The sequence below is a fragment of the Chiloscyllium plagiosum genome, unplaced genomic scaffold (assembly GCF_037043375.1).
Source record: "Chiloscyllium plagiosum isolate Xiang-an unplaced genomic scaffold, Cpla_swu_hap1 HiC_scaffold_24, whole genome shotgun sequence".
In the NCBI taxonomy this organism is placed as follows: domain Eukaryota; kingdom Metazoa; phylum Chordata; class Chondrichthyes; order Orectolobiformes; family Hemiscylliidae; genus Chiloscyllium; species Chiloscyllium plagiosum.
This window is the reverse complement of record NW_028270162.1, coordinates 1,078,549-1,104,597: the sequence shown is the minus strand read 5'-3', so window position 1 is coordinate 1,104,597 and position 26,049 is coordinate 1,078,549. Positions and strand designations below refer to the sequence as shown.

At 42.2% G+C, this 26,049-nt stretch overlaps 1 protein-coding gene across 2 annotated transcripts in view; it reads left to right on the top strand.

Annotated features, from left to right (window-relative positions):
- The window catches only part of dnah10 (dynein axonemal heavy chain 10), a 380,504-nt gene that overhangs the window by 230,975 nt on the left and 123,480 nt on the right, over positions 1-26,049 (top strand). For both annotated transcript variants that reach the window (XM_087999811.1, XM_087999812.1), the window contains exons 53-60: positions 814-1,017; positions 5,242-5,322; positions 6,390-6,587; positions 14,139-14,300; positions 14,951-15,125; positions 19,527-19,708; positions 21,788-21,924; positions 22,075-22,292. In XM_087999811.1, the coding sequence (XP_087855937.1) occupies positions 814-1,017; positions 5,242-5,322; positions 6,390-6,587; positions 14,139-14,300; positions 14,951-15,125; positions 19,527-19,708; positions 21,788-21,924; positions 22,075-22,292 (1,357 nt within the window). The remainder of the gene's footprint in view (positions 1-813; positions 1,018-5,241; positions 5,323-6,389; positions 6,588-14,138; positions 14,301-14,950; positions 15,126-19,526; positions 19,709-21,787; positions 21,925-22,074; positions 22,293-26,049) is intronic.

Here is a 26,049-nt window from a genome sequence, read left to right as displayed (position 1 = left end):
TTGGCTTGTTGCTTGTTGGATGCTACTTATATTTATGCAGTCTCGAAAACAGAAAAGACATGATCAGACATTGTGCTTTTTTTCTGAATCAAGCAAAGGCCTGGCAGCCATCCATTTACTGCTGCATTCACCATGGCCCTGCCTCAACTAATCAAAGTTGACTTCTAATCAATCAGCAGCCTTTTTCTCATGCAGTATAAATTGTTGTTCCTTTTGCAATTTGGCATTCTTGCATCTGTCCTGATGAGTGTAAGATGAAAAACTTCGACAGCATGTCTCTGTTTCCAGCAATAATGGCCTTGTTCAACTAGTTTTGATGTTTTTAAATTCAGTATAACCCTTTATAAATTTTCTATATCTTTAACTCTTCATTTGAGTAGTTGCCCCAGTTAGACTTATCTAATTAATGCTTCATTGTTATCACGGAAAGTCCAGCTAAATATATTGGTTTTTCAGTGACAGGAAAATAAATAGAGGGGATGATAACTTTAACCTCTCTCATGATCCTGTTCGTGGTTTGCACCATCAGGAAAACCAAAGCAATCCAAATTCTTTGATTATTCAATCAATAATAGAGCAATGCAGCATTTTAATATGTGTCACTGGCTTGGTGGATAGCTGTTAGGATGTTTGTTTGACACTTGGGAATTGAAATCCTTTTGTGTAATAGGGGAGAAAGCTAACCTGTCCTAACAGTGTGATGTAGCACTGGTGCAGGAGAGTGTGTGTTTATTGAACTTTCCTCAGATGTAATAGAGGTTATAGCATGAAAACAAAGTAATGGGATTTATTTTTTTAAATGTTATTTTTCAGGAATTGTCCCAGCACTTTTTCCAGATGAGGAGAAGGAGCCCATTTTAGGACAGATAAGAGATGAAGCTATGAAAGCTGGTGCTAGTCCAGCAAAAGAGAGTATCTGGCAATATTTTGTTAATAAGAGTGCCAATAACCTGCACATTGTAATGGGTATGTCACCCGTTGGTGAAACACTCAGGACACGATGCAGAAACTTTCCAGGTCTGTGAAACTTGTTTGATTGTTTGGTCAGGACTTTACAGTATTGTAATACGTATTTCAAGATCAGCTTTGGTATTGACATCAACTAAAGTTAGACATGGTGATTAACCTGCAATCAAAAGGGCTGGTGTGACATTCTTTAAATGACGGACTTTATTTCAGAGGAAGTAACAAGATGAACTATATAATTATTTCAATACTGCATGTTGCGCCATTCAAAAAATATGATTAGCATTGGTGTGGTCACTGTGGGAGTATGGGTGAGGACACTGAGGGTGAGGGGGGGGGGGGAGTGAGGGCGGGGAGACTGAGGGTGGGAAGAGCGTGGGCAAGGGAGGAGTGGGTGAGGAGAGTGTTAGTGAGGGAGCGACGACAAGGCAAATGTGGGTGTGGAGAGAATGTGATGGGAGGAGAGAGAATGGAGGGGAGAAAGATTGTGAGGGTGGGGGCAAGTGTAGGTGAGTGTGTGATGGGGTAATTAATCAGACAGGAGGGTGCAGACCCCACTCTGTCAACAGCAGTCTCAGCCACAACCAAATGAGCCCTTTAAATTGAAGCTGAATGGACAGCATCCTCATTCTGGTACTGCTAGTATTAACCCCAGGCCCAAGAGAAGGAGTTCACCAGACAGGGAGCACACTGAGCTAATCCTGGCACAGTCAGTGGGCTGATGCAGGGAGATGGCCAGAAGAGTTCCCATGCTCAAGGGCACTTAGTGTCTGATTGAAGCAACCAGTAACAGGAACATGAAGGTCCATTTACCAGTTTCTGGTGACCCTCTTCCCTGTAATCCCCTATCTGTCATTATTCACAACTGCACCCCTCCACCCACTCAAATACAGTTCACCTTCCCCTTCCCCAAAGCACACACATTAACTCCCACTGTCCTGGGTGACTCCCTGCTGGATACTAATGAATTACCAGCCTCTGATTGGCCAACAGTTCTTGACAGGCACGATTTCCACCCCAGGACCCTTTATCGTCTGAGAAAAGCCTGACTACTAGGATGGAGTGGCACAAGATGTGGTGAACCTTTCTGAATAGAGGCAACACGTGGCTGGAGACAAAGGCCTGTCTCCTCCAATAGATTGTACCCAAAATCTTATAGAACTTTGAATAATCCACTAACTTTAAAACAAAAGAACATGGTAACATAGAGGCTATATTATTGAAGGAATGAAGGCTAAGAATATCTAGAAAGCTTCAGTTTGCATGACATCATGGTATTTTGAGAATTTGAATTTACTTTTTTCATTAAATCTGGAAATAAGGAAATCTGACTGCGAAATTAAAAAACTCAGCTGGTTAATTAATCTTCTTCAGTGAAGCAAACCTGCTATCCATACCCAAACTGAGTCTTTATGTGACCACGGTCCCCCACGAGCATCTTCCCTATCCTTTGAAGTATCTTTGAGTACAGAACTTCAAAAAGACCAAATAAATATGAGTGCCCAACTTCCAATTTCCAAGAACAAATTTAGAAAAACAGCTAACAATGATTTTTCAAAAGTATGAAAGTTTGATTTCCAGACTGTTTCTTTAGGCTTAGAACATAGAACGTTACAGCGCAGTACAGGCCATTCGGCCCTCGATGTTGCGCCAACATGCAAAATTAATCTGATGCCCATTTAACCTACACTGTTCCATTATTACCCATATGTATGTCCAATGCCCATTTAAGTGCCCTTAACATCGGCGAGTCTACTACTGTTGCAGGCAGGCAGTTCCACACCCCTACTACCCTCTGAGTAAAGAAACTACCCCTGATATCTGTCTTAAATCTAACACTCCTCAATTTAAAGCTATGTTCCTCATGTTAGTCTTCACCATCTGAGGAAAAAGCTTCTCACTGTTCACTCTACCTAACCCTCCGATTATCTTATATGTCTTGATTAAGTCACCTCTCAACCTTCTTCTTTCCAATGAAAACAACCTCAGTTCCCTCAACCTTTCCTTGTCAGACCTTCCTTCCATACCAGGCGACATCCTAGTAAATCTCCTCTGAACCCTTTCCAAAGTTTCCACGTCCGTCCTATAATGCGGCGACCAGAACTGGATGCATACTCTAAGTTTGGCCGTACCAGTGTCTTGTACAGCTTAAGCATGACCGTGTGGCTCCGAAATGCAATCCCCCTACCAATAAACGCCAACATACCATCTGGCTTCTTAACAACCCTATCAACCCGGGTGGAATTTTCAGAAATTTCAGAGATTTATGCACCTGAACACTGAGATCTCTCTGTTCATCTATACTGCCAAGAATTTTACCATTAGCCCAATACTCTGCATTCATGTTACTTCTTCCAAAGTGAACTGCCTCACACTTTTACCACTTTTCAGCCCAGCTCTGCATCTTATCTATATCCCTCTGTAACCCACAAGATCCTTCAGCACTATCCATAACTCTGCAAATTTACTAACCCATTCCTTCTATGCCCACATCCAGATCATTTGTAAAAGTGACAAACGACAGTGGCCCCAAAAGAGATCCTTGCGGCACACCACTAGTAACTGAGCTCCAAGATGAACATTTCCCATCAACCAACACCCTCTGTCTAATTTCAGCTAGCCAATTTCTGATCCAAACCACTAAATCTCCTGAAACTCTATTTTGTGCAATAGCCTACCATGTGGAACCTTATCAAATGCATTACTGAAGTCCATAAACACCACATCAACTACCTTACCTTCATCCACCTGTTTTGTCACTTCTTGAAGACCTCAATAAGGTTAGTTAGGCATGACCCACACTTCACAAAACCATGTTGATTATCCCTAATTAAATTATCCCTCTCCAGATGATTATAAGTCCTATCTCTTATAACCTTTTCCAACACCTTACCCACAACCTAGGTAAGGCTCACTGGCCTATAATTACCAGGTTTGTGCAACTCCCCTTCTTAACAAGGAAACAACATTTGCTATCCTCCAGTCTTCTGTCGACAATGATGACATAAAGATTGAAGCCAAAGGCTCTGCAATCTCCTCACTAGCTTCCCAGAGAATCCAAGGATAAATCCCATCTGGCCCCAGGGTCTTATCTATTTTCATATCTTCCAAAATTGCTAAAACCTCCCCTTTGTCAACCTCAATCCCATCTAATCTTGTAGCTTGTATCTCCGTTGTGAGAAACGAAGCCCACTCACTTCAATAATTTCAGTCCGAGACAAGATCTGGATCAGTAGTGTCATTTATTTTGCTCTTGCAAGAGAGGTGTGGTGTCTACTGTGTACAAAGGCAGTCGTGCACACACACACTGAATTCAACTAGTACACAATATTTATGTAATTTGTTTCCCTTCTCTCCTCCCATTGCTTCTCCCCTGTTTACATCTCCCATTCTCTAAGACCAGTGCCCATTACTCTTGTTTATCTCTTGTCTTATCCGGCCCTGTCTGTGACAAAATGCTTATTTCTGGCCTCACAAGGCCGTTTGACCACCTCCCTCTGTGGTCCATTGTTAGGTATATCCTCCTTTACTACCATCCGTTTCCCTTATTTGTTATGACCTCATGACTCCTTGATTGTGGTTTGTTCTTGTTTTTGCAGAAGCGGGAAACAGATGCTTATAACTACTGTTTGTATAGGCATATCTAGCTTAACCCCCTCCCCTCACAGCACCTTATCTATTTGTCTGTAACATCTACCATTGTTTGCAGGCACACTTCATTCTTGCATGCACATTTTAGCTAATACAAAAACAATTATGTATTTCCTTCACATAATTTTCATTCTTGTTGACTCAGCTCTTGGCTGAAACAATTATACACTGGTGTGAGTTCATTTACTTTGCATAAGTAATTATGATTGCAGAAGTAACACTACTTTACCTATATCCCACATCCGTATTCTCACTAACATTGCTCTTTTCCAATGTGAATACTGACGAAAAGTATTCATTAAGCGCTTCCCCTATGTTCTCAGATTCCACACACAACTTTGCACTACTATCTTTGATTGGCCCTAATCTTGCTCTACTCATTCTTTTATTCCTGATATACATGTAGAAAGCATTGTGATTACTTCTGTTTGCATCTAGATATCCTATTGCCATTTGATTTCATATTTATTGAATGTCTCAATTTTAACAGCACAATATTCAGTTTACGATCGTCAAGATTGATCTTTGATATTCACATGTTCCCACAGCCTGTCTGAGCCACTTACATTATTCTATAAATCAAATGTGCAGTTCTTTTAATTGAAAGAGATTTCTTTGTCCCAGGTTTGGTGAACAACACTGGGATCGACTGGTTTTTACCTTGGCCTCCTCAGGCTCTGCTTGCAGTTGCACAGTCATTCCTAGGTGAGAATGGAACACTTTGCTAATCGATTGAACAATATACACCAGAATGGATTTTTAAAGCAGTTAAAACCATTCCCTGATGAATTCTAGGTCCCAACCTCATGTTACTCTCAGAACACTATTTTTAAATTTAAATGGACTGACCAGGTGGTAGATGAATTTAGCAGTTCGTTATAAATGCTGAGCATCTCCAGAAGACAGGAGCTACCTGTCTGGCACAGCCTCAAAAGCAGACAATAGCAATTCTGCAGCTGATGGTGCCTTTCCATGGAGAACAGCATGTTCAGGAAAGGGCTTGGAGGGTAAACGAGCATGTCATGGACACCAGATTGAGGTACAATACTAAATGTATACCTAATTGGCTCTTCAAATGTCACCAAAATACATAGATAAAAACTGATATGTTGGTTCTTCCTTTGGAACCAGGGAGACAAATGGTAAATCTGAACAGCAACACTTAATAACAGTCCCAGGTTCCACCCCTCCAAGCCACCTGACAAGCTGGCATAAAGAGATAGCACCTCCAACTTAGTTCAGAACAGAAACAAATTTTATTTTACTCTACTGTCATGCATCAAATTGCTCAACATTATTTGGAGCAGGGTTTGAAAATCCTACTCTATTCCAAACATCCCCTTAAAATTTCATTAATATGTTAAAGGAGATGATAATTGGCAGCAAGTGGCTTTTCTATAACCTCCCCCATCCCCCACAGGCCTTTTAAAAATTGCAAAAGCTTTCAGGTGGCAGGGTGCAGTTCCACCCTGTGGGAAAGAGGCTGTTAAATCATGGCCATAGCTGTGCCTGCACCACCAGCAATTGAAACCCTGACTCACTGTTTCTTATACATAAATCATACATTGGTCAAGTCAATATGATATTTATTAATGATCTCATCTTGTTTGTGCCAAGTTAGCTAAATAATTACAAGTTCTTAAAGCCACAGATTCATACAAGAGCATTTTACATTGCTATCCTTTGCAATGCTAGTTGTGCTGTTGAGAGTGAAGTAACTATAAAGGTTGGATACATACTAATGATCGTTTACTTGTTATTTTTCTTTGCAGGAAAGAATCCAATGATTCCTAGTGATCAATTTGAGAATGTGATAGACCATGTAGTTATGGTGCATGGGTCTGTCGAAAAGTACAGCCTGCTATTCTTGCAGAAGCTAAGGCGCAGCAATTATGTCACTCCAAAAAACTACCTGGACTTCATCCATACATATGCCAGATTACTGGATGAGAAGGATCAATTTATTTTGGGTAGGGGATTACCTTTTGATGAAAGAAGGAATACTCAGACTAGATGTTTGAGGAAATTTGGTCATAAAGAAAACAATTAATTAATTTTAAATAAATTGGTCAAAAAAATTTGATTGAAAGCTTCCAAATTATGAGGCATCTGGACAAAATAGGTGGAGAGAAACTGTTCCCACTCATAAAGATGAAGAACCATGAGTAAAAGTTTAAAGTGCTTTGCAAAAGAGGCAAATGCAAGGTAAGAAAAACCATTTTCGCACACCAAATGGTCCAGATTTGGAATGCATTGCATGGAGGTGTGGTGGAGGCAGGTACAACTGAGGCATTCAACAAGGTATTGGATGTTTATTTTAATAGAAACAACTTACAAGATTGTGAGAGAAAGACAAGAGATTGGCGCTAAGAGAAAATGCTCAGAGAACTGGTGCAGTCACAGTGGGCTTATATAGCCCGTCCGCTCTGTAATAATTGATTTGTGCCAACATTTACTCTTAACTCTAAATTTGTTTGCAAAATACGAACATTTGTTTAATTGTCATAGAGTCATAGAGATGTACAGCACAGAAACAGACCCTTCGGTCCAACTCGTCCATGCCGACCAGGTATCCCAACCCAATCTAGTCCCACCTGCCAGCACCTGGCCCATATCCCTCCAAACCCTTCCTATTCATATACCCATCCAGATGCCTTTTAAATATTGCAATTGTACCAGCCTCTATCACTTCTTCTGGCAGCTCATTCCATACACGCACTACACTCTGCATGAAAAAGTTGCCCCTTAGGTCTCTTTTATATCTTTCTCCTCTCATCCTAAACCTATGCCCTCTAGTTCTGGACTCCCCCAACCCAAAGGAAAAGGCTTTGTCTATTCATATCCCTCATGATTTTGTAAACCTATATAAGGTCACCCCTCAGCCTCCGACGCTCCAGGAAAAACAGCCCCAGCCTATTCAACCTCTCCCTATAGTTCAAATCCTCCAACCCTGGCTATATTCTTGTAAATCTTTTCTGAACCCTTTCAAGTTTCACAACATCTTTCCGATAGGAAGGAGACCAGAATTACATACAATATTCCAACAGTGGCCTAACCAATGTCCTGTACAGCCACACATGACCTCCCAACTCCTGTACTCAATACTCTGAGCAATAAAGGAAAGCATACCACATGCCTTCTTCACTATCCTATCTACCTGCGACTCCACTTTCAAAGAGCTACGAACCTGCACTCCAAGGTTTCTTTGTTCAGCAACACTCCCTAGGACCTTACCATTAAGTGTATAAGTCCTCCTAAGATTTGCTTTCCCAAAATGCAGCACCTCACATTTATCTAAGTTAAACTCCATCTGCCACTTCTCAGCCTACTGGCCCATCTGGTCAAGATCCTGTGTAATCTGAGATAACCTTCTTTTCTGTCCACTACACCTCCAATTTTGGTGTCATCTACAAATGTACTAACCATACCTCTTATGCTCACATCCAAATCATTTATATAAAGTAGAGGGCCCAGCACTGATCCTTGTGGCACTCCACTGGTTACAGGCCTCCAGTCTGGAAACAACCCTCCACCACCTCCCTCTGTCTTCTACCTTTGAGCCAGTTCTGTATCCAAATGGTTAGTTCTCCCTGTAGTCCATGTGATCTAACCTTGCTTCCCTTGAGGAACCTTGTCAAATGCCTTACTGAAGTCCATATAGATCGCCTCCACCATTCTGCCCTCATTAATCAATTCCCGACTCAGGCGACTGACTGTGTGGAGTTTGCACGTTCTCCCTGTGTCTGCGTGGGTTTCCTCCGGGTGCTCCGGTTTCCTCCCACAGTCCAAAGATGTGCAGGTCAGGTGAATTGGCCATGCTAAATTGCCCGTAGTGTTAGGTAAAGGGATAAATGTAGGGGTATGGGTGGGTTGCGCTTCGCGGGTCGGTGTGGACTTGTTGGGCCAAAGGGCCTGTTTCCACACTAAGTAATCTAATCTAATCTAATCTAATCTAATCTAATCCTCTTTGTTATTTCTTCAAAAAACTCAATCAAGTTTGTGAGACATGATTTCCTATGCATAAAGCCATGATGATTATCCCTAATCAGTCCTTGCCTTTCCAAATACATGTACATCCTGTCCCTCAGGATTCCCTCCAACAACGTGCCCATCATCGATGTTAGGATCATTGGTCTATAGGCTTGTCCTTACCACTTTTCTTAAACAGTGGCACCAAGTTAGCCAACCTCCAGTCTTCCAGCACCTCACCTGTGACTATCGATGATACAAATATCTCAGTAAGAGGCCCAGCAATCACTTCCTTAGCTTCCCACAGAGTTCTAGGGTACACCTGATTAGGTCCTGAGGATTTATCCACTTTTATGCGTTTCAAGACACCCAGCACTTCCTCCTCTGTAATATGAGTATTTTTCAAGATGTCACCATATATTTCCCTACATTCTGTATCTTCCACGTCCCTTTCCACAGTAAACACTGATGCAAAATACTCATTTAGTATCTCTCCATCTCCTGCAGCTCCACACAAAGGCCACCTTGCTGATCTTTGAGGGGCCCTATTCTCTCCCTAGTCACCCTTTTGTCCTTAATGTATTTGTACAAACCTTTTGGATTCTCCTTAACACTATTTGCCAAAGCTATCTCATGTCCCCTTTTTGCCCTCCTGACTTCTCTCTTAAGTGTATTCCTACTGCCTTTATACTCTTCTAAGGATTCACTCGATCTATCCTGTCTATACCTGACATATGCTTCCTTCTTTTTCTTAACCAAAACCTCAATTTCTTTAGTCATCCAGCATTCCCTATACCTACCAGCCTTTCCTTTCACCCGAACAGGAATATACTTTCTCTGGTCTCTCGTTATCTAATTCCTGAAGGCTTCCCATTTTCCAGCCGTCCCTTTACCTGCGAACATCTGCCTCTAGTCAGTTTTTGAAAGTTCTTGCCTAAGACTGTCAAAATTGGCCTTTCTCCAATTTAGAACTTCAACTTTTAAATCTGGTCTATCCTTTTCCATCATTATTTCAAACCAATAGAATTATGGTCACTGGCCCCAAAGTGCTCCCCCACTGACACCTCAGTCACCTTCCCTGCCTTATTTCCCAAGAGTAGGTCAAGTTTTGCACCTTCTCTAGTAGGTACATCCACATACTGAATCAGAAAATTTTCTTGTACACACTTAACAAATTCCTCTCCATCTAACCCTTAACACTATGGCAGTCCCAGTCTATGTTTGGAAAGTTAAAATCCTGTACCATAATTACCCTATTATTCTTATAGATAACTGAGATCTCCTTACAAATTTATTTCTCAATTTCCCTCTGACTATTAGGGGGTCTATAATACAATCCCAGTAAGGTGATCATCCCTTTCTTATTTCTCAATTCCACCAAAATAATTTCTCTGGATGTATTTCCAGGAATATCCTCCCTCAGCATAGCTGTAATGCTATCCCTTATCAAAAACGCCACTCCTCCTCCTCTCTTGCCTCCCCTTCTGCCCTTCCTGTAGCATTTGTATCCTGGAACATTAAGCTGCCAGTCCTGTCCATCCCTGAGCCATGTTTCTGTAATTGCTATGATATCCCAGTCCCATGTTCCTAACCATGCCCTGTGCTCATCTGCCTTCCCTGTTCGACCTCTTGCATTTGTGCCAATATTTAATTAAACTATGGAGAAAACATCATAATTTCCATATACTGCCATCTACAGCAAAAACTTTCCTGACTACAGAATCATTACAGAAAAGTATCAATAATGCTTCACAGACAAAAAGAGATGCTGGATCAGAAATTGGGGAGGGGTGTGGTGGTGATGGGAGAGAGATGTGCAGCGGTGACCAAAAGGTAATCAATGATGTGAGTTTTAAGGAAGGTTTGTAGCTGAGTTCTCCAGGAGTTGGTGATGGGTCTGTTGCGTTTTTGATACATGTTATCTAGACTTTAGTATGCAAGGAACAATTTCCATGTTTGTGCTTAACGCTGGAATGTGTGAGGTGTTGCATTTTGGAAGGAGTACTCAGTAAATGACAGGATACTAAAAGCTCAGAGAAACAGAGGATCTTGGGTGTCTGGAATGCCCTGCCTGGGAGGGTAGTTGAGGCAAGTAACCTAACAACCTTTAAGAAGTACTTGGATGAGCACTAGAAATGTCACAACATTCAAGGCTGTGCACATAGTGCTAGAAGATAGAACTTGACTAAATATTTGGTGTAACTTTACATGTGCAGACTTGATGGGCTGAATGGCCTGTATTGTTCTGTGATATGAAATTTGGAAGCATTATAAACTATAAGAGGACAGTGTAGAAATTCAAAAGGATATTGACTGGTTGATGGAGTGGGCAAATAGATGGAGATTAATTTTTAAAAATGTGTTCATGGGATGTGAGTGCCATTTACTGGGGCCAGTATTTATTGCATTAGTTGCTCTTGAGAAGGTAGTGGTGAGCTGTGTTCATGGACCCCTGCAGAACCATGTGTTGTAGGTAGATCCATGTTCAGGACCTCCGATATTTCAATCAAGTTATCCCTCATTCATATAAAATCAAGTGGAAATAAGCCCAGTCTATTCAGCTTTTCCTTGTAAAACCACTCACTCATTCTAGGTTATCAATTCAGCAAACCTTCTGTGAACTGCCTCCACCTTGTTTATATTCTTGCTTAAGTAAGGAGACCACACTGTACACCTGATGTGGTCTCATCAATGACCTCTATGACTGTTTATGTTCAATTCCTGTTGTAATAAAGGATAACATTCCATTTGTCTTTTTGAATACATGTTGTACTTGCATGCTAACTTTTAGTGGCTCATGCGCTAGAACACTTAGATCTCTTTGCACCCCAGATTTCTGCTGTCATTTTCCATTTAGATGATACTCAGATTTTACATTCTTCCTGCCAAAGTGAATAACTTCCATTTTCCAGTATTGTACTCCATCTATCAGATATTTTGCTCACTCATTTAACTTACTGATATCTGTCTACAACCACCTGTGTCCTCTCCACATGATCCTAACCCTATGTGCCAACTGTGTCACTCAGGAGCATTTTCTACTGGAACCAAGCTCTCAGGGAGGTGGGAGATGTCTACAGAGCACGAGTGGCAAAGGCTGACCGCAGCCACAATGGGGATGTGCTGCTGCTGATTTAATAAAGGCAGTCTGCAGCAACTTGGAAAGCCAGAAGTCACAAAAGTGACTGAACAGCCAAATAAGAGCTAATGTGTTCTAATCTGAATCCAGATGCCCATAGTTCCAAAACTTTTCTCATCAAAATATCAAAAATGTTCACTTTTGTTGTGGTTCTGTTCGCCGAGTTGGGAATTTGTGTTGCAGACGTTTCGTCCCCTGTCTAGGTGACATCCTCAGTGCTTGGGAGCCTCCTGTGAAGCGCTTCTGTGATGTTTCCTCCTGCATTTATAGTGATTTGTATCTGCCGCTTCCGGTTGTTAGTTCCAGCTGTCCGCTGCAGTGGCCGGTATATTGGGTCCAGGTCGATGTACTTATTGATTGAATCCGTGGATGAGTGCCATGCCTCTAGGAATTCCCTGGCTGTTCTCTGTTTGGCTTGTCCTATAATAGTAGTGTTGTCCCAGTCGAATTCATGTTGCTTGTCATCTGAGTGTGTGGCTACTAAGGATGGCTGGTTCATGTTGTTTCGTGGCTAGTTGGTGTTCATGGATGCGGACCGTTAGCTGTCTTCCTGTTTGTCCTATGTAGTGTTTTGTGCAGTCCTTGCATGGGATTTTCTACACTACATTGGTTTTGCTCATGCTGGATATCGGGTCCTTCGTCCTCGTGAGTTGTTGTCTGAGGGTGGCTGTTGGTTTGTGTGCTGTTATGAGTCCTAGTGGTCGCATTGGTCTGGCTGTCAGTTCAAAAATGTTTTTGATATATGGTAGTGTGGCTAGTCCTTTGGGTTGTAGCATGTCCTCATTCCATTGTCTTTCCCTTAGGCATCTGTTGATGAAATTGCGGGGGTATCCGTTTTTGGCGAATACATTGCATAGGTGTTCTTCTTCCTCTTTTTGCAGTTCTGCTGTGCTGCAGTGTGTTGTGGTGCTTTTGAACAGTGTCTTGATGCAACTTCTTTTGTGTGTGTTGGGGTGGTTGCTTTCGTAGTTTAGGAGTTAGTCTGTGTGTGTGTGGCTTTCCTGTGTACCTTTGTGGTGAAATCTCCATTCGGTGTTTTCTGTACCATCACGTCTAGGAATGGGAATTGGTTGTCCTTTTCTTCCTCTCAAGTGAATCGGATTCCTGTGAGTGTGGCGTTGATGATCCGGTGTGTGTTCTCTATTTCTGTGTTTTTAATGATTACAAAGGTATCATCTACATATCTGACCCAGAGTTTGGGTTGAATTTGCGGTAAGACTGTTTGTTCTAATCTTTGCATTACCGCTTCTGCTATGAGTCCAGAGATGGGTTAGCCCATGGGTGTGCCGTTGATTTGTTCATATATTTGGTTGTTGAATGTGAAGTGTGCTGTGAGGCACAGTCGTGAGGCAAGGACTGCACAAAACACTACATAGGACAAACAGGAAGACAGCTAACGGTCCGCATCCATGAACACCAACTAGCCACGAAATGACATGACCAGCTATCCTTAGTAGCCACACACTCAGATGACAAGCAACATGAGTTCGACAACACTACTATTATAGGTCAAGCCAAACAGAGAACAGCCAGGGAATTCCTAGAGGCATGGCACTCATCCACAGATTCAATCAATAAGCACATCGACCTGGACCCAATATACCGGCCACTGCAGCGGACAGCTGAAGCTGACAACCGGAAGCGGCAGGTACAAATCACTATAAATGCCGGAGGAAACATCACAGAAGCGCTTCACAGGAGGCTCCCAAGCACTGAGGATGTCACCTAGACAGGGGACGAAACGTCTGCAACACAAATTCCCAGCTCAGCGAACAGAACCACAACAACGAGCACCTGAGCTACAAATCTTCTCCCAAACTTTGAATGTTCACTTTTCCCAGTTTTGAATCTACCAGCTGTGCACGAACATGCATCAGACTTTTCGGGTTTGCTGAATTCACGGTTGAAGATTGCAATCTTGTTTTCCCCACGCATTAATAAGTTCCTCAAGGCTCTTACTGATTCCAACTTCTCACCTCCTGCCCTCCTTTTGAAAACAGAAACAAGTTTTAAATTAAGGGGTGGTAGGTATAGGACAGATGTTAGGGGTAGATTCTTTACTCAGCGAGTCGTGAGTTCATGGAATGCCTTGCCAGTAGCAGTGGTGGACTCTCCCTCTTTATGGGCATTTAAACGGGCATTGGATAGGCATATGGAGGATAGTGGGCTAGTGTAGGTTAGGTGGGCTTGGATCGGCGCAACATCGAGGGCCAAAGGGCCTGTACTGCATTGTATTTTTCTATGTTCTATGTTCTAAGTCCTGAAACCATCAGGAGTTGAGACACTTCCTGGAATGTAATTTTTAAATTATGTCTGTTCCTGTTTCTGAATCTGCCAATGATGGAAGATCTGACTATGAATGGTTAACACCAACCAATTAAAATTCACTCTCCATTTTTCTGTCTCCCCACAGCTCAATGTAAGCGTTTGGAGGGAGGTTTGGATAAGTTAAAGGAAGCCAGTATTCAGTTAGCAGAGTTAAACTTGAAACTTGCAGAACAAAAGATTATATTGGCAGAGAAAACAGAAGCCTGTGAAGCTCTATTGGCAGAAATTTCCATCAACACTGCTGTTGGTAAGGCCAGCTGAGTTGGAAGATATTGGATACATTGTGAATTATTAACTGTTTGTACCTTCAAGACCCACAGGTAATGCTAACACTATTCATCAGTACAAAGAGATACATATTTCAGAATTTGCTTTTATTTTAATCACAGTGGCCTAGAAATTCCTCTCAATAGTTCAGTCCAGTTCTGAAATGGCAGGAATGGCACCCAACTTGCATGGAGTAGCAGGGAACAAGCATACCCGACACAATCACAGTCACACACACTTGTACATACACATGTACACATGCACACATACACACGGACATGCATTCACACACTGAGGCTAAACCTGTAGAAGGTGACTAGGGGAACCGCATCAGTTTCTGTTCTGATTTATCTGGAATTTCTTGAAGTGAGCAGTTGCCATGTTTTAGTCTTAATTAGTGACAGGAGGAGGCTATGCAACTCTATATCATCACTAATAGTCGTGGCTGATTTAAATCAGGACTCGATGTATCTGTTTCACTTGTGCATTTGCTGCCAGCAGTTGTAGAAGATTAGTGAATCACCTTTGGAATGACTTAGTGATGTTCAAGCCAGCTTTAAAATTGCACTAAATCCAGTACAATGTGTAAATAAATGCAGATTTACAACTCCTTCTACATAATTTTTTCAGCTGAGGAGAAGAAGCAGCTTGCAGAAGAGAAAGCTTTTGAGATAGAGGAACAGAATAAGGTGATAGCAGTGGAAAAGCAGGATGCAGAAAATTCCTTGGCTGAAGCTTTGCCTGCTTTGGAGGCTGCCAGAGTAGCATTGCAGAGTTTGGATAAGTCTGATGTCACTGAGATCAGGTAATCCTGAACAATCAGCTTCTCTGATTTTAAATTTCTGATTGTATCTTCAACTCCCTCTGCGGTCTTGCTTCTCTCTTTCTCTGTTCTCTCCTCCAGCTCTTCAATCATCTGAGTAATTTATGTTCCTGTATGATGACCTCATGCACACCCTCAATATTAATTGCATTGTCATTTGTGATTTGTGTCTTTAGCTGCCTAGTTCCGAAGCTCCCCAACCCTTCCACATCCTTATTTGTCTTGCCTCCTCAAAGATCTCCTGAGGTCCCCATCATCTCAGATACCAGTCTTTCCAACCAGTTTGAATCACTATCTATTAGTAAAAATCTGAAGGCATATGATACTGCAGTTGACCCAGACAACATCCCAACAAAATGTTGAAGACCACAGATCTAGTATTAGCTGCACCTCTAGCAGTACGACAATGGCATTGACCTGAAAATGTAGAAAATTGCCCAGGTATTTCCTGTTTACAAAAAGCAGTACGAATCCAACCCAGCCACTTATAGCACATTAGTCTGCTCTCAATCATAAGCAAAGTGATGGAAGTTGTTATCAACAATGCTGTCAAGCAGCACTTGCTTAGCAATAACTTGCACTCTGATGTCCAATTTGGGTTCTGCCAAGGTCAGTCGATTACTGACCTCAATACAATGAACTAAAGAGCTGAACTCTAGAGGGGAGGCAGAAGTAACTGCCCTTGACATTGAGCTGTATTTGACTGAATGTGACATTAAGGAGCCCCATTAAAACTAGAGTCAGTGGGAATCAGGGGGGACAACATACCTCGCAAAAAGTAAGGGCAGCACGGTGAGTCAGTGGTTAGCACTGCTGCCTCACAGCACCAGGGACCCAGGTTCAATTCTAGCCTTGGGCAACAATCTGTATGGAGTTTGCACATTCTCCTCGTGTCTGCATGGGTTTCCTCCGGGTGCTCTGGTTTCCTCCAAAGTCCAAAGATGTGCAGGTCAGGTGAATTGGTCATGCTAAATTGCCCATAGTGTTAGGTGTATTGGTCAGCGGTAAATATGTTTAGGAAAATGGATCTGGGTGGGTTACTCTTTGGAGGGTCCATGTGGACTTGTTGGACCAGATGGATTGTTTCACACTGTAGGGAATCTAAATGATGGTCATCATTGTTGGAGATCAGTCATCTTAGCTCCAGAACATCTCTACAGAAGTTCCTCAGGGTAGTGTCCTAGGCTCAAACAACTTCAGCTGCTTCATCAATTACATTCCCTCCGTCATAAGGTCAGAAATGGAATGTTCACTGGAGCTTGCACAATTCACACCACCTCAGATACTGAAGCAGTCTATGTCCAATTGCAGCAATTTCTGGACAATATCCAGGCTTTAGCTGATAATTTGCAAGCAGGATTTGTGTCACATAAGTGCCAGTGACTGTCTTCAATAATAGAGAATCTCAGTGTCAGCCCTTGTCTTTCAGAGACATTATCTTTGCTGTATTTTCCATTAACAACATCCTGCAGGTTACCGTTGACCAGAAATTGATTTAGATCTACCATATAAATAAGTGGCTGTAAGAAGGTTAAGTGGTTAAGAATTCTATAATAAGTAGCTCACCTTCTGACTCCTTGAATCCAGTCCACCATCTGTACAATACAAGCCAGGAGTTGAGTGCATCTCCAACAACACTCAAGCTTGACACCATCCAGGACAAAGCAGCCCTTTTGATTGGCACTATATCCACTGCTGATGTGCAGTAGTAGTAGTAGTATGGACCACCTACAAGATTCACTACAGAAATTTACCAATGCTCCTTCAACACCACTTTCCCAAACCAGTGTCTGTCTTGTCTAGAAGAATAGGGGTAGCATATGTATGTGAACATCACCACCTGCAATTTCCCCTCTAAGACAAGTACGATCCTAACTTGGAAATAAATCACTACTCCTTCAAAATCCTGGAACTCCCTCTGTAACAGCACTGTGGAGTCCCTTCACCACGTGGACTGCAGCAGTTCAGGAAGTCAAGTCACCACCACCTCTTCAAGGGCAACTAGGGAAGGGCAATAAATGTATGCAAAGCCAGCAAAATCCACATCCCCTCAAACCAAAAGGTAAAAAGCCTATCCCTGAGCAATATTTTGATAATTGACTCTATTATCTAAGTGGCTTTCTCAAACTTTGTATTTTAATGCTTTTGTGATGTGCCTTGCATTGCTTTATTGCATTAAAATTGTTGCAAAGATAAAATTGGTGTTAGCACCCACCTTCATGTCTGTGATATCAATATTCTTAGGCTGTTTCATTCCAATAACAATGTTTTCGATACTTTTGTTAAAGTAATTGTTAAATTTTGTTAAAATAAGATAGTTGGTGATGTAAAATGGCTGATGTTATGTACATGCACTTTCATAAGGTTATAATTATATGTTCAAAGGTTATTTGATAGTGTCACAAATAAACCTGTAAGCAAAATAGTAGCCCATGGGATTAGAGGAACTCGAGCAGCATAGCTGCAGAATTAACTGAGTAACTGATAATAGAGAGCAGTTGTGAACAGTAACCTCAGTGACAGAAGGAAGGGACACAAAGGGGAAAACATTTGAAAGTAAAAATTGCAAAACATGTTTGTTTATTCATTCATGGGATAATGGCATTGCTGGCTGGGCCAACATTTATTGCCCAGAGGGCAGTTTAAGAGTCAACCGCATTTTCGAGCAGACCTCACTTGTATATTTTTCTCATTTGATAAATTTATTGACCTTAATTGGAGACAGGTATCTGCAGTGCCTGATAAATAATGAATGTATCTGGTGCTAATTATGGAGGATGATATCAGAGAAATGGCAGTTCCCCTACAGCAAACAGGGAACCAAGGCACTGATGTGAACTTTATTTTGAATGAAACATTCTTTGAATGATATAACCCAGTTTTGGTTCTGTCAGGGTCACTCAGCTCCTGACCTCATTACAGCCTTGGTTCAAACACGGAGAAAAGAGCTGAATTCCAGAGGGGAGGGGAGAATGACAGCCCTTAATGTCAAGGCTGCATTCAACTGAGTGTGCCATCAAGGTGCCCTAGGAAAACTGGAATCAATGGATAGAAGGGGGAACATTCTCTGGTTAGAGTCATACCTGGCATAGAGGAAGATGGTCGTGGTTGTTAGGAGGTCATTTATCTCTGCTCTCAGGACATCTCTACAACCGTTCCTCAGGGTGGTGTCCTTGGCCCAACCATCTTCAGTTGCATCATCAACGACCTTCCCTTCATCATTAGATCAGAAATGGGGGTGCTGACAGTGATGACTGCACAATGTTCAGCACCATTTGTGATTCCTCAGATACTGAAGCTGTCCATGTTCAAATGCAACAAGATCTGGACAATATCCAGACTTCGGCTGGCAAGTGACAAGTAACATTCGTGCCAAATGTCAAGCTAAGACCATCACTAATAAGAGACAATCTAACCACCACCCCTTGACACTCAGTGGTGTTACCATCACTGAATCTCCCAGTATCAACATCCTGGGTGTTTTCATTAACCAGAAACTCAACTCGACTCGCCACATAAACACAGTGGCTACAAGAGCAGGTCAGAGGCGAGCAATACTGCACCAAGTAACTCACCTCGTGACTCCCCAAAAGCATGTCCACAAGTGAAACTGTTTCCATTATTGATTGGTGCTTGGATGGATGTTGCTCCATCAACACTCAAGAAGCTTGACACTAGTCAGGACAAAGCACCCCATTTGATTAGCAAATATCTGTTCCCTGCACCACCGACGCAGCAGTAGCAGCAGTGTGTACAGTCTATAAGATGCACTGCAGAAATTCACCAAAGATCCTCAGACACGACCACGTTCAACTAGAAGGGCAAGGGCAACAAGTACATGGGATCGCCACCACCTTCAAGTTTCCCTCCAAGCTATTGCCTATCCTGACTTGGGAATATGTCACCATTCCTTCATTGTCGCTAGGTCAAAATCCTGGAATATCTTCCCTAAGGGCATTGTGGGTCAACTTACTGAAGCTAGGTAAAAACAATGACTGCAGATGCTGGAAACCAGATTCTGGGTTAGTGGTGCTGAAAAAGCACAGCAATTCAGACAGCATCCGAGGAGCAGTAAAATCAACGTTTCGGGCAAAAGCCCTTCATCAGGAATACAGAAGCTGCACTGCAGTGGTTCAAGAAGGCAGCTCACCACCATCTTCTCATGGACAACTAGGGATGGGCAATAAATGCTGGCCAGCCAGCAACATCCACATCCCACTAATGAATTTTTAAAAACTGCCTTCTCATTACAGAATAATGTTAATTTGTGAAGAATTAAAGGGCAGATTTGAGTTATAAGGTAACTGCTCTCCCACTGATTAGAATTTATTAATAATATTTTGTTGCAGCATTTGATAACTTTTCTGTTTTTTATTTGGAAAGGTCATTTGCAAAGCCACCGAGACAAGTACAAACTGTTTGCGAATGTATCCTTGTCATGAGAGGATATAAAGAGATTAACTGGAAATCTGCCAAAGGCATGATGTCAGAGGCAAACTTCTTAAAGGTCCTAATGGAAATGGATTGTGATGCTATTGGACAGAATCAAGTCAAAACCGTAAAAGGTAAATGCATGACTAGAAGTGAAATTGTTTCTATTATTGATTGGAGTGGGGTTTAGTAACTTTTTAACAAATAGATGGTGAAATATTGCTTGTTCGATTGCACAATTTGTAATTCTTTGGTAGCTGCACAGATCTCTCCTTCTGGCAACCCTTTACACGTATATGAAATTAGTCATGAGACACCTCATTTGCGCAAGTTGAGTAGGGATAGCCTGTATGCCCCAACACCTGAAGTCTGTGGTGTTGATGATTTTGTTTGTAGCCATGAAAAATATTGAGGTGAAAAGAAATATTTGATTTAAAATGATCCCACCTGCATTTCCATCCCCTCTGTTGGTCTCACTTTTTAAAAATTGTCGATATTACTGACAAGGCTATCAATGATTACTTATCCTTAATGATTTGACACAGCTACAAGGCTACCGTCATTGTTGTGGAACTGGAGTCATATTAATAGCAGGTTTTCTTCCTCAAAGAACATAAAGAATAAGTTACACTTCTCTAACAATTCAAAAACTTCACAATTACTGTTTTTATTGTTATTTTGTGGGATGTGGGCATCATTGGCAAGGCCAACATTTATTGTATGTCCTGAATTGAACTCTGCAGCCATTTTGAAGGGCAGTTAAGAGTTGATCAGCTTGCTTTGTGTCTGGAGTCACATGTAGACCATACCAGCTAAGTATAGCAGATTTCCTTCCCTAAAGAACATTAGTGAATCAGGGGGAATTTATGACAATTCATGAAAGCTGCAAGACCACCCCTATCAAAACTTTCAAAGCTTTCCATTCCAAATGTAATGATTGAATTCAGGTTGACTTGGTGGATCTGAACCCATGTGGCTCTGGATTATCCACCCTGTGACACCCACACTTTGCCACCATTTCTCCTTTTTTACTGGTACTAGTTTTTAATTGTCAAATTATTGAATTGATTCACAAAACTACCATGATGAAATTAGAGTTTATATTCTCTGCAATACTTATAAGGCCTATTGAATGTTGTTTTAATAAAATAGCCACCACATTGGCACTCTGCTATGGCTATTGTGGCTTCTTTCAATGGAACACAATAGTGCAGGGTCCCGCTGTGATCCAGGAAGCCTGATACTCCTCCAACCCCATAGTAACCATTGACAAATGATAGGCTACAGAACAGTCATCTCCAGACTTTGCCTCTGCACTGTCAGTGATGGAAATGGAATGGAAGATCTATTCTGATTCAGGGCCAATATGTCTTTTTTACTCACTTGTTGAGTGGGCATCACTGGCTGGTCACCATTTTTTATTGATTGTCCCTAGTTGCCCTTGAGAAGGTGGTGGTGAGCGGCCTTCTTGAACTGCTGAAATTTACCTGCTGTGGATTGGCTGACAGTGTCCTGAGGGAGGGAATTCCAGGTTTTCAGCTGGTAACACTGAAGGGACAATGATATATTTCCAAGAATAGTGAATGGCTCGGTGGGGAACTTGCAGGGGTGGCGTTCCCATGTATCTGTTTCCCTTGTCCTTAGATAGAAGTGATTGTGTATTTCTGCAGTGTGTCTTATGGATAGTACACACGCTGCTGCTGACTGCCAGTGGTGGAGAGAATGGATGCTTGTGGATATGGTGCCAATCAAGCAGGTTGCTTTGTTCTGACTAGTGTCAAACTTCTTGATTGTTGTTGGACCTGACCCATTCAGGCAAGTGTAGAATATTTCATCACACACCTAACTTGTGCCTTGTAGATACAGGACAGGCTTTGGGGATTCAGGAAATGAGTTACTTGCCGCAGTATTCCTTGCCTTTGACCTGCTGTTGTAGTCACTCTATGTGCCAAGTCACATTGAGTTTCTGGTCAATGGTACCCCCAGGATGTTGATAGTGTGGGATTCAATAATGTAAAACCATTGCATGTCAAGGGGAGGTTATTAGATTGTGTTTTGTTGGACATGGTCATTGCTGGCATTTGTCTAGCATAAATGTTACTTATCATATAATCTTATCATTTAATCAGTGTAAAACACAAATGTGCATAGCAATATCATAATTCAGATGCCAAACCAAGTCATTGTTTAATGAATAGTGTTTCCATTTGTAGGTTTTCTCAAGAATCTGAACACCTCATTTGATGAAATGCAGGCCATCAGCAGAGCAGGGGCTGGCATGTTGAAGTTTGTGGAAGCTGTCATGGGCTATTGTGATGTGGCTAGAGAAATCAAACCCAAACGAGAAAAGGTATGCATTACTTCAAAAATAATAGTGCCGTTGTGTGTTCTGCAATCATTTATTTCCTATACATTTAACAAACAGTAATTTTTTACAGCAGCCATGTTGAATTGTTGGTTGTGAAATGAAAGTGACTGAATATATCTGTTATTTCCATAGGTTGCCAGGTTAGAACGTAATTACTATCAAAGCAAACGTGATCTGGAAAAAATCCAGGCAGAGCTGGCAGCTATACAGAGGGAACTTCAAGCACTGAGTGATCGGTATGAGGCTGCAATGAGAGATAAGCAACAGCTTCAAGAAGAAGCAGAAATCATGGAACGGCGATTGGTGGCAGCAGACAAGCTCATCTCTGGTTTGGGATCTGAAAATGTTCGGTGAGTCCCATTAACAAATGTTCATGCATCAAAAATCGATTTTGGAAATTGGGGGATTGGTTAATAGAAAATCTCTATTGTGTTTTACTGTCTCTCTAATTTGCTTGTTTGCACTATCAGTAGTGAGGCACATCAGGTGGAGTTTTGAAGAAAGCTATCAAACAATTTCACTCCCTTAAAATTTGTGCTGTAGTTTCTGATTGGTGTTATACATGCATATACAATGTTTGTGGTTTGTGTAAAATCAATCAGCTTTAATTGGCTTTGATAACCTCACTGGGGTCATGGGGACTAGGCCTCAGCTTCATCTTTCTCAATTAGACATTAGAAAACTATACTTTTACAGGGAACTAGGGCAACAAATACTGGTCCACCAGCAATGCCCACAACCCCAGTGAATAAAAAAAATTGCATCATCTGAGTTCTTGATTATTGCCTTCCCTTATATCTCCATTACTAGATTGTATTAGCAGATTTATTGAATTCAGTTCATAACTTGCCGTAGTGAAATTTCTACTGATGGCTTCTAGATTGCTGTATAAGTATCAAAATCACCCAAACTATTGCTGTTCTATAACGGCACTTCTTATCAGTTCACTTAACCAGCACAAGAGACATGTTACACAGGAATATTTGGACATGTTCTGTTCGGGGTTACTATTTCACTGGTTTCCATTTGTAACTTCCTACACATTCATGAAAAATTTAAACCGTCATCTCTTGATGTTAAAATGATTAATTTTCCTAATTTTCCAGAACAATTCACCTTTATCTACATCCAATGACCACTTTAAGTTAACAGGCATTACTTAGAGCAGAGACATAGAGTCACAGAGATGTTCAGCATGGAAACAGAACCTTTGATCCAATTCATCCATGCCAACCCAATCTAGTCCCACTCGCCAGCACTCGGGCCCATATCCCTCCAAACCCTTTCTATTCATATACCCATCCAGATGCCTTTTAAATGTTGCAATTGTACCAGCCTACACCACTTCCTCTGGCAGCCCATTCCACACATATACACCCTCTGCTGAAAAAGTTGCCCCTTAGGTCTCTTTTATGTCTTTTCCCTCTCACCCTAAACCTACGCCCTCTGGTTCTGGTCACCCCCACACCAGGAAAAATACCTTGTCTATATATGCCCCTATATATGTCTCTCATGATTTTATAAACCTCTAAGGTCACCCCTCAGCCTCTGACGCTCCAGGGAAAACAGCCCCAGCCTATTCAGCCTCTCCCTATAGCTCAAATCCTCCAACCCTGGCAACATCCTTGTAAATCTTTTCTGAACCCTTTCAAGTTTCACAACATCCTTCTGATAGGAAGGAGACCAGAATTGCATACAATATCCCAAAAGTTCCCTAACCAATGTCCTGTACAGCCGCAACATGATCTCCCCACTCCTGTACTCAATACTCTGACCAATAAAGGAAAGCATACCAAACACCTTCTTCACTATCCTACCTGACCAGCGACTCTACTTTCAAGGAGCTATGAACCTGCACTCCAAGGTCTCTTTGTTCAGGAACACTCTCTCGGACCTTACAATTAATTGTATAAGTCCTGCTCAGATTTGCTTTCCCAAAATGCAGCACCTCGCATTTATCTGAATTAAACTCCCATCTGCTACTCCTCAGCCCATTGGCCCATCTGGTCCGGATCCTGTTGTAATTTGAGGTAACCTTCTTTGCATTTCAACTCCCCCTCCCACTCCACCGAGGATATGCAGGTCATTGGACTCATCCACCGCCAAACCACAACAACCCGACGGTCGGAGGAGGAGCGTCTTATCTTCCGACTGGGAACCCTCCAACCGCAGGGGATGAACTTGGACTTCACCAGTTTCTTCATCCCCCCTCCCCCCACCTTGTCTCAGCCGGATCCTTCCAGCCCGGCACCGCCTTCCTGACCTGCAGTCTTCTTCTTGACCTCTCCGCCTCCACCCTACTCCGACCTATCACCCTCACCTTGACCTCTTTCCACCTATCACATTTCCAACTCCCCTCCTCCAAGTCCCTCCTCCCTACCTTTTATCTTCTCCTGCTGAACACTCTCTGCTCATTCCTGAAGAAGGGCCTGTGCCCGAAACGTCGAATCTCCTGTTCCCTGCATGCTGCCTGACCTGCTGTGCTGTTCCAGCAATAAAGTTTCAACCTTCTTTGCTGTCCACCACACCTCCAATTTTCGTATTATCTGCAAACTTACTAACTGTACCTCTTATGTTCAGATCCAAATAATTTATATAAATGGCAAAAAGTAGTAGACCCAGCACCGATCTTTGTGGCACTCCGCTGGTCACAGATCTTTAGTCTGAAATACAACCCTCCACCACCACCCTCTTGTCTTCTTTGAGGCTGTTCTGTATCCAAATGGCTAGCTCTCCCTGTGTTGCATGATATCTAACCTTGCTAACCAGTAAGAATGGATAATCTAATTAATCTAACCATGGGGAACCTTGTCGAATGGCTTACTGAAGTCCATATAGATCACATCTACTGCTCTGCTCTCATCAATCCTCTTTGTTACTTCTTCAAAAACCTCAATCAAGTTTGTGAGACATGATTTCCCATGCACAAAGCCATGTTGACTATCCCAAATCAGTTCTTGCCTTTCCAAATAAATGTATATCCTGTCCCTCAGGATTCCCTCCAACAACTTGCCCATCACGTGGCACAGTGGTTAGCATTGCTGCCTAACAGCGCCAGAGACCTGGGTTCAATTCCCGACTCAGGCGACTGACTGTGTGGAGTTTGCACATTCTCCCCGTGTCTGCGTGGGTTTCCTCCGGGTGCTCCGGTTTCCTCCCACAGTCCAAAGATGTGCAGGTCAGGTGAATTGGCCATGCTAAATTGCCCGTAGTGTTAGGTAAAGGGGTAAATGTAGGGGTATGGGTGGGTTGTGCTTCGGCGGGGCGGTGTGGACTTGTTGGGCCGAAGGACCTGTTTCCACACTGTAAGTAATCTAATCTAATCACCGACATCAGGCTCATTGGTCTATAGTTCACTGGCTTGTCCTTACCGCCGTTCTTAAACAGTGGCACCATGTTAGCCAACCTCCAGTCTTCCGGAACAACACCTGTGACTATCAATTATACAAATATCACAGTAAGAGGCCCAGCAATCACTTCCCTAGTTTCCCACAGAGTTCTAGGGTATACCTGATCAGGTCCTGGCGATTTATCAACTTTTATGCATTTCAAGACAACTAGCACTTCCTCCTCTGAGTATTTTTCAAGATGTCCCTACATTCTATTTCCCTACATTCTATATCTTCCATGTCCTTTTCCACAGTAAACACTGATGCAAAATACTCGTTTAGTATCTCTCCCCCATCTCCTGCAGCTCCACACAAAGGCTGGCTCAGATCACACATAACAACATGGCTAATATTGTTCTAAAATGCTGCAGAGCAGTGGCTAGCGTTCTCTGCCAAGAACTGGTGTGTGCTGCCACTGTAAATGCTCACTAGCCTTTCATGTTTTCAAATCAACTCTCATTGACTGAATTGACAGAGAGGCCAGCCTTCCTCAAGGTTGTCAGTGGAAGAGGCTTCCGTTAGTGATGCTGGGAGGTATGTTCTGGCCATGTTCTTAGCATCGGAGGAATGACAAAGACTGGTTTTATTGAAAGTAACACATAGTTTCTCTTTGAAAAAGGAAAATAAATCTTTGACTAGCAGAGAATGGTAGTGAATAGATGCAGTTGGAAGCAAAGATGCTGATTGTACAAAACACATGGACATATTGTATACCTGG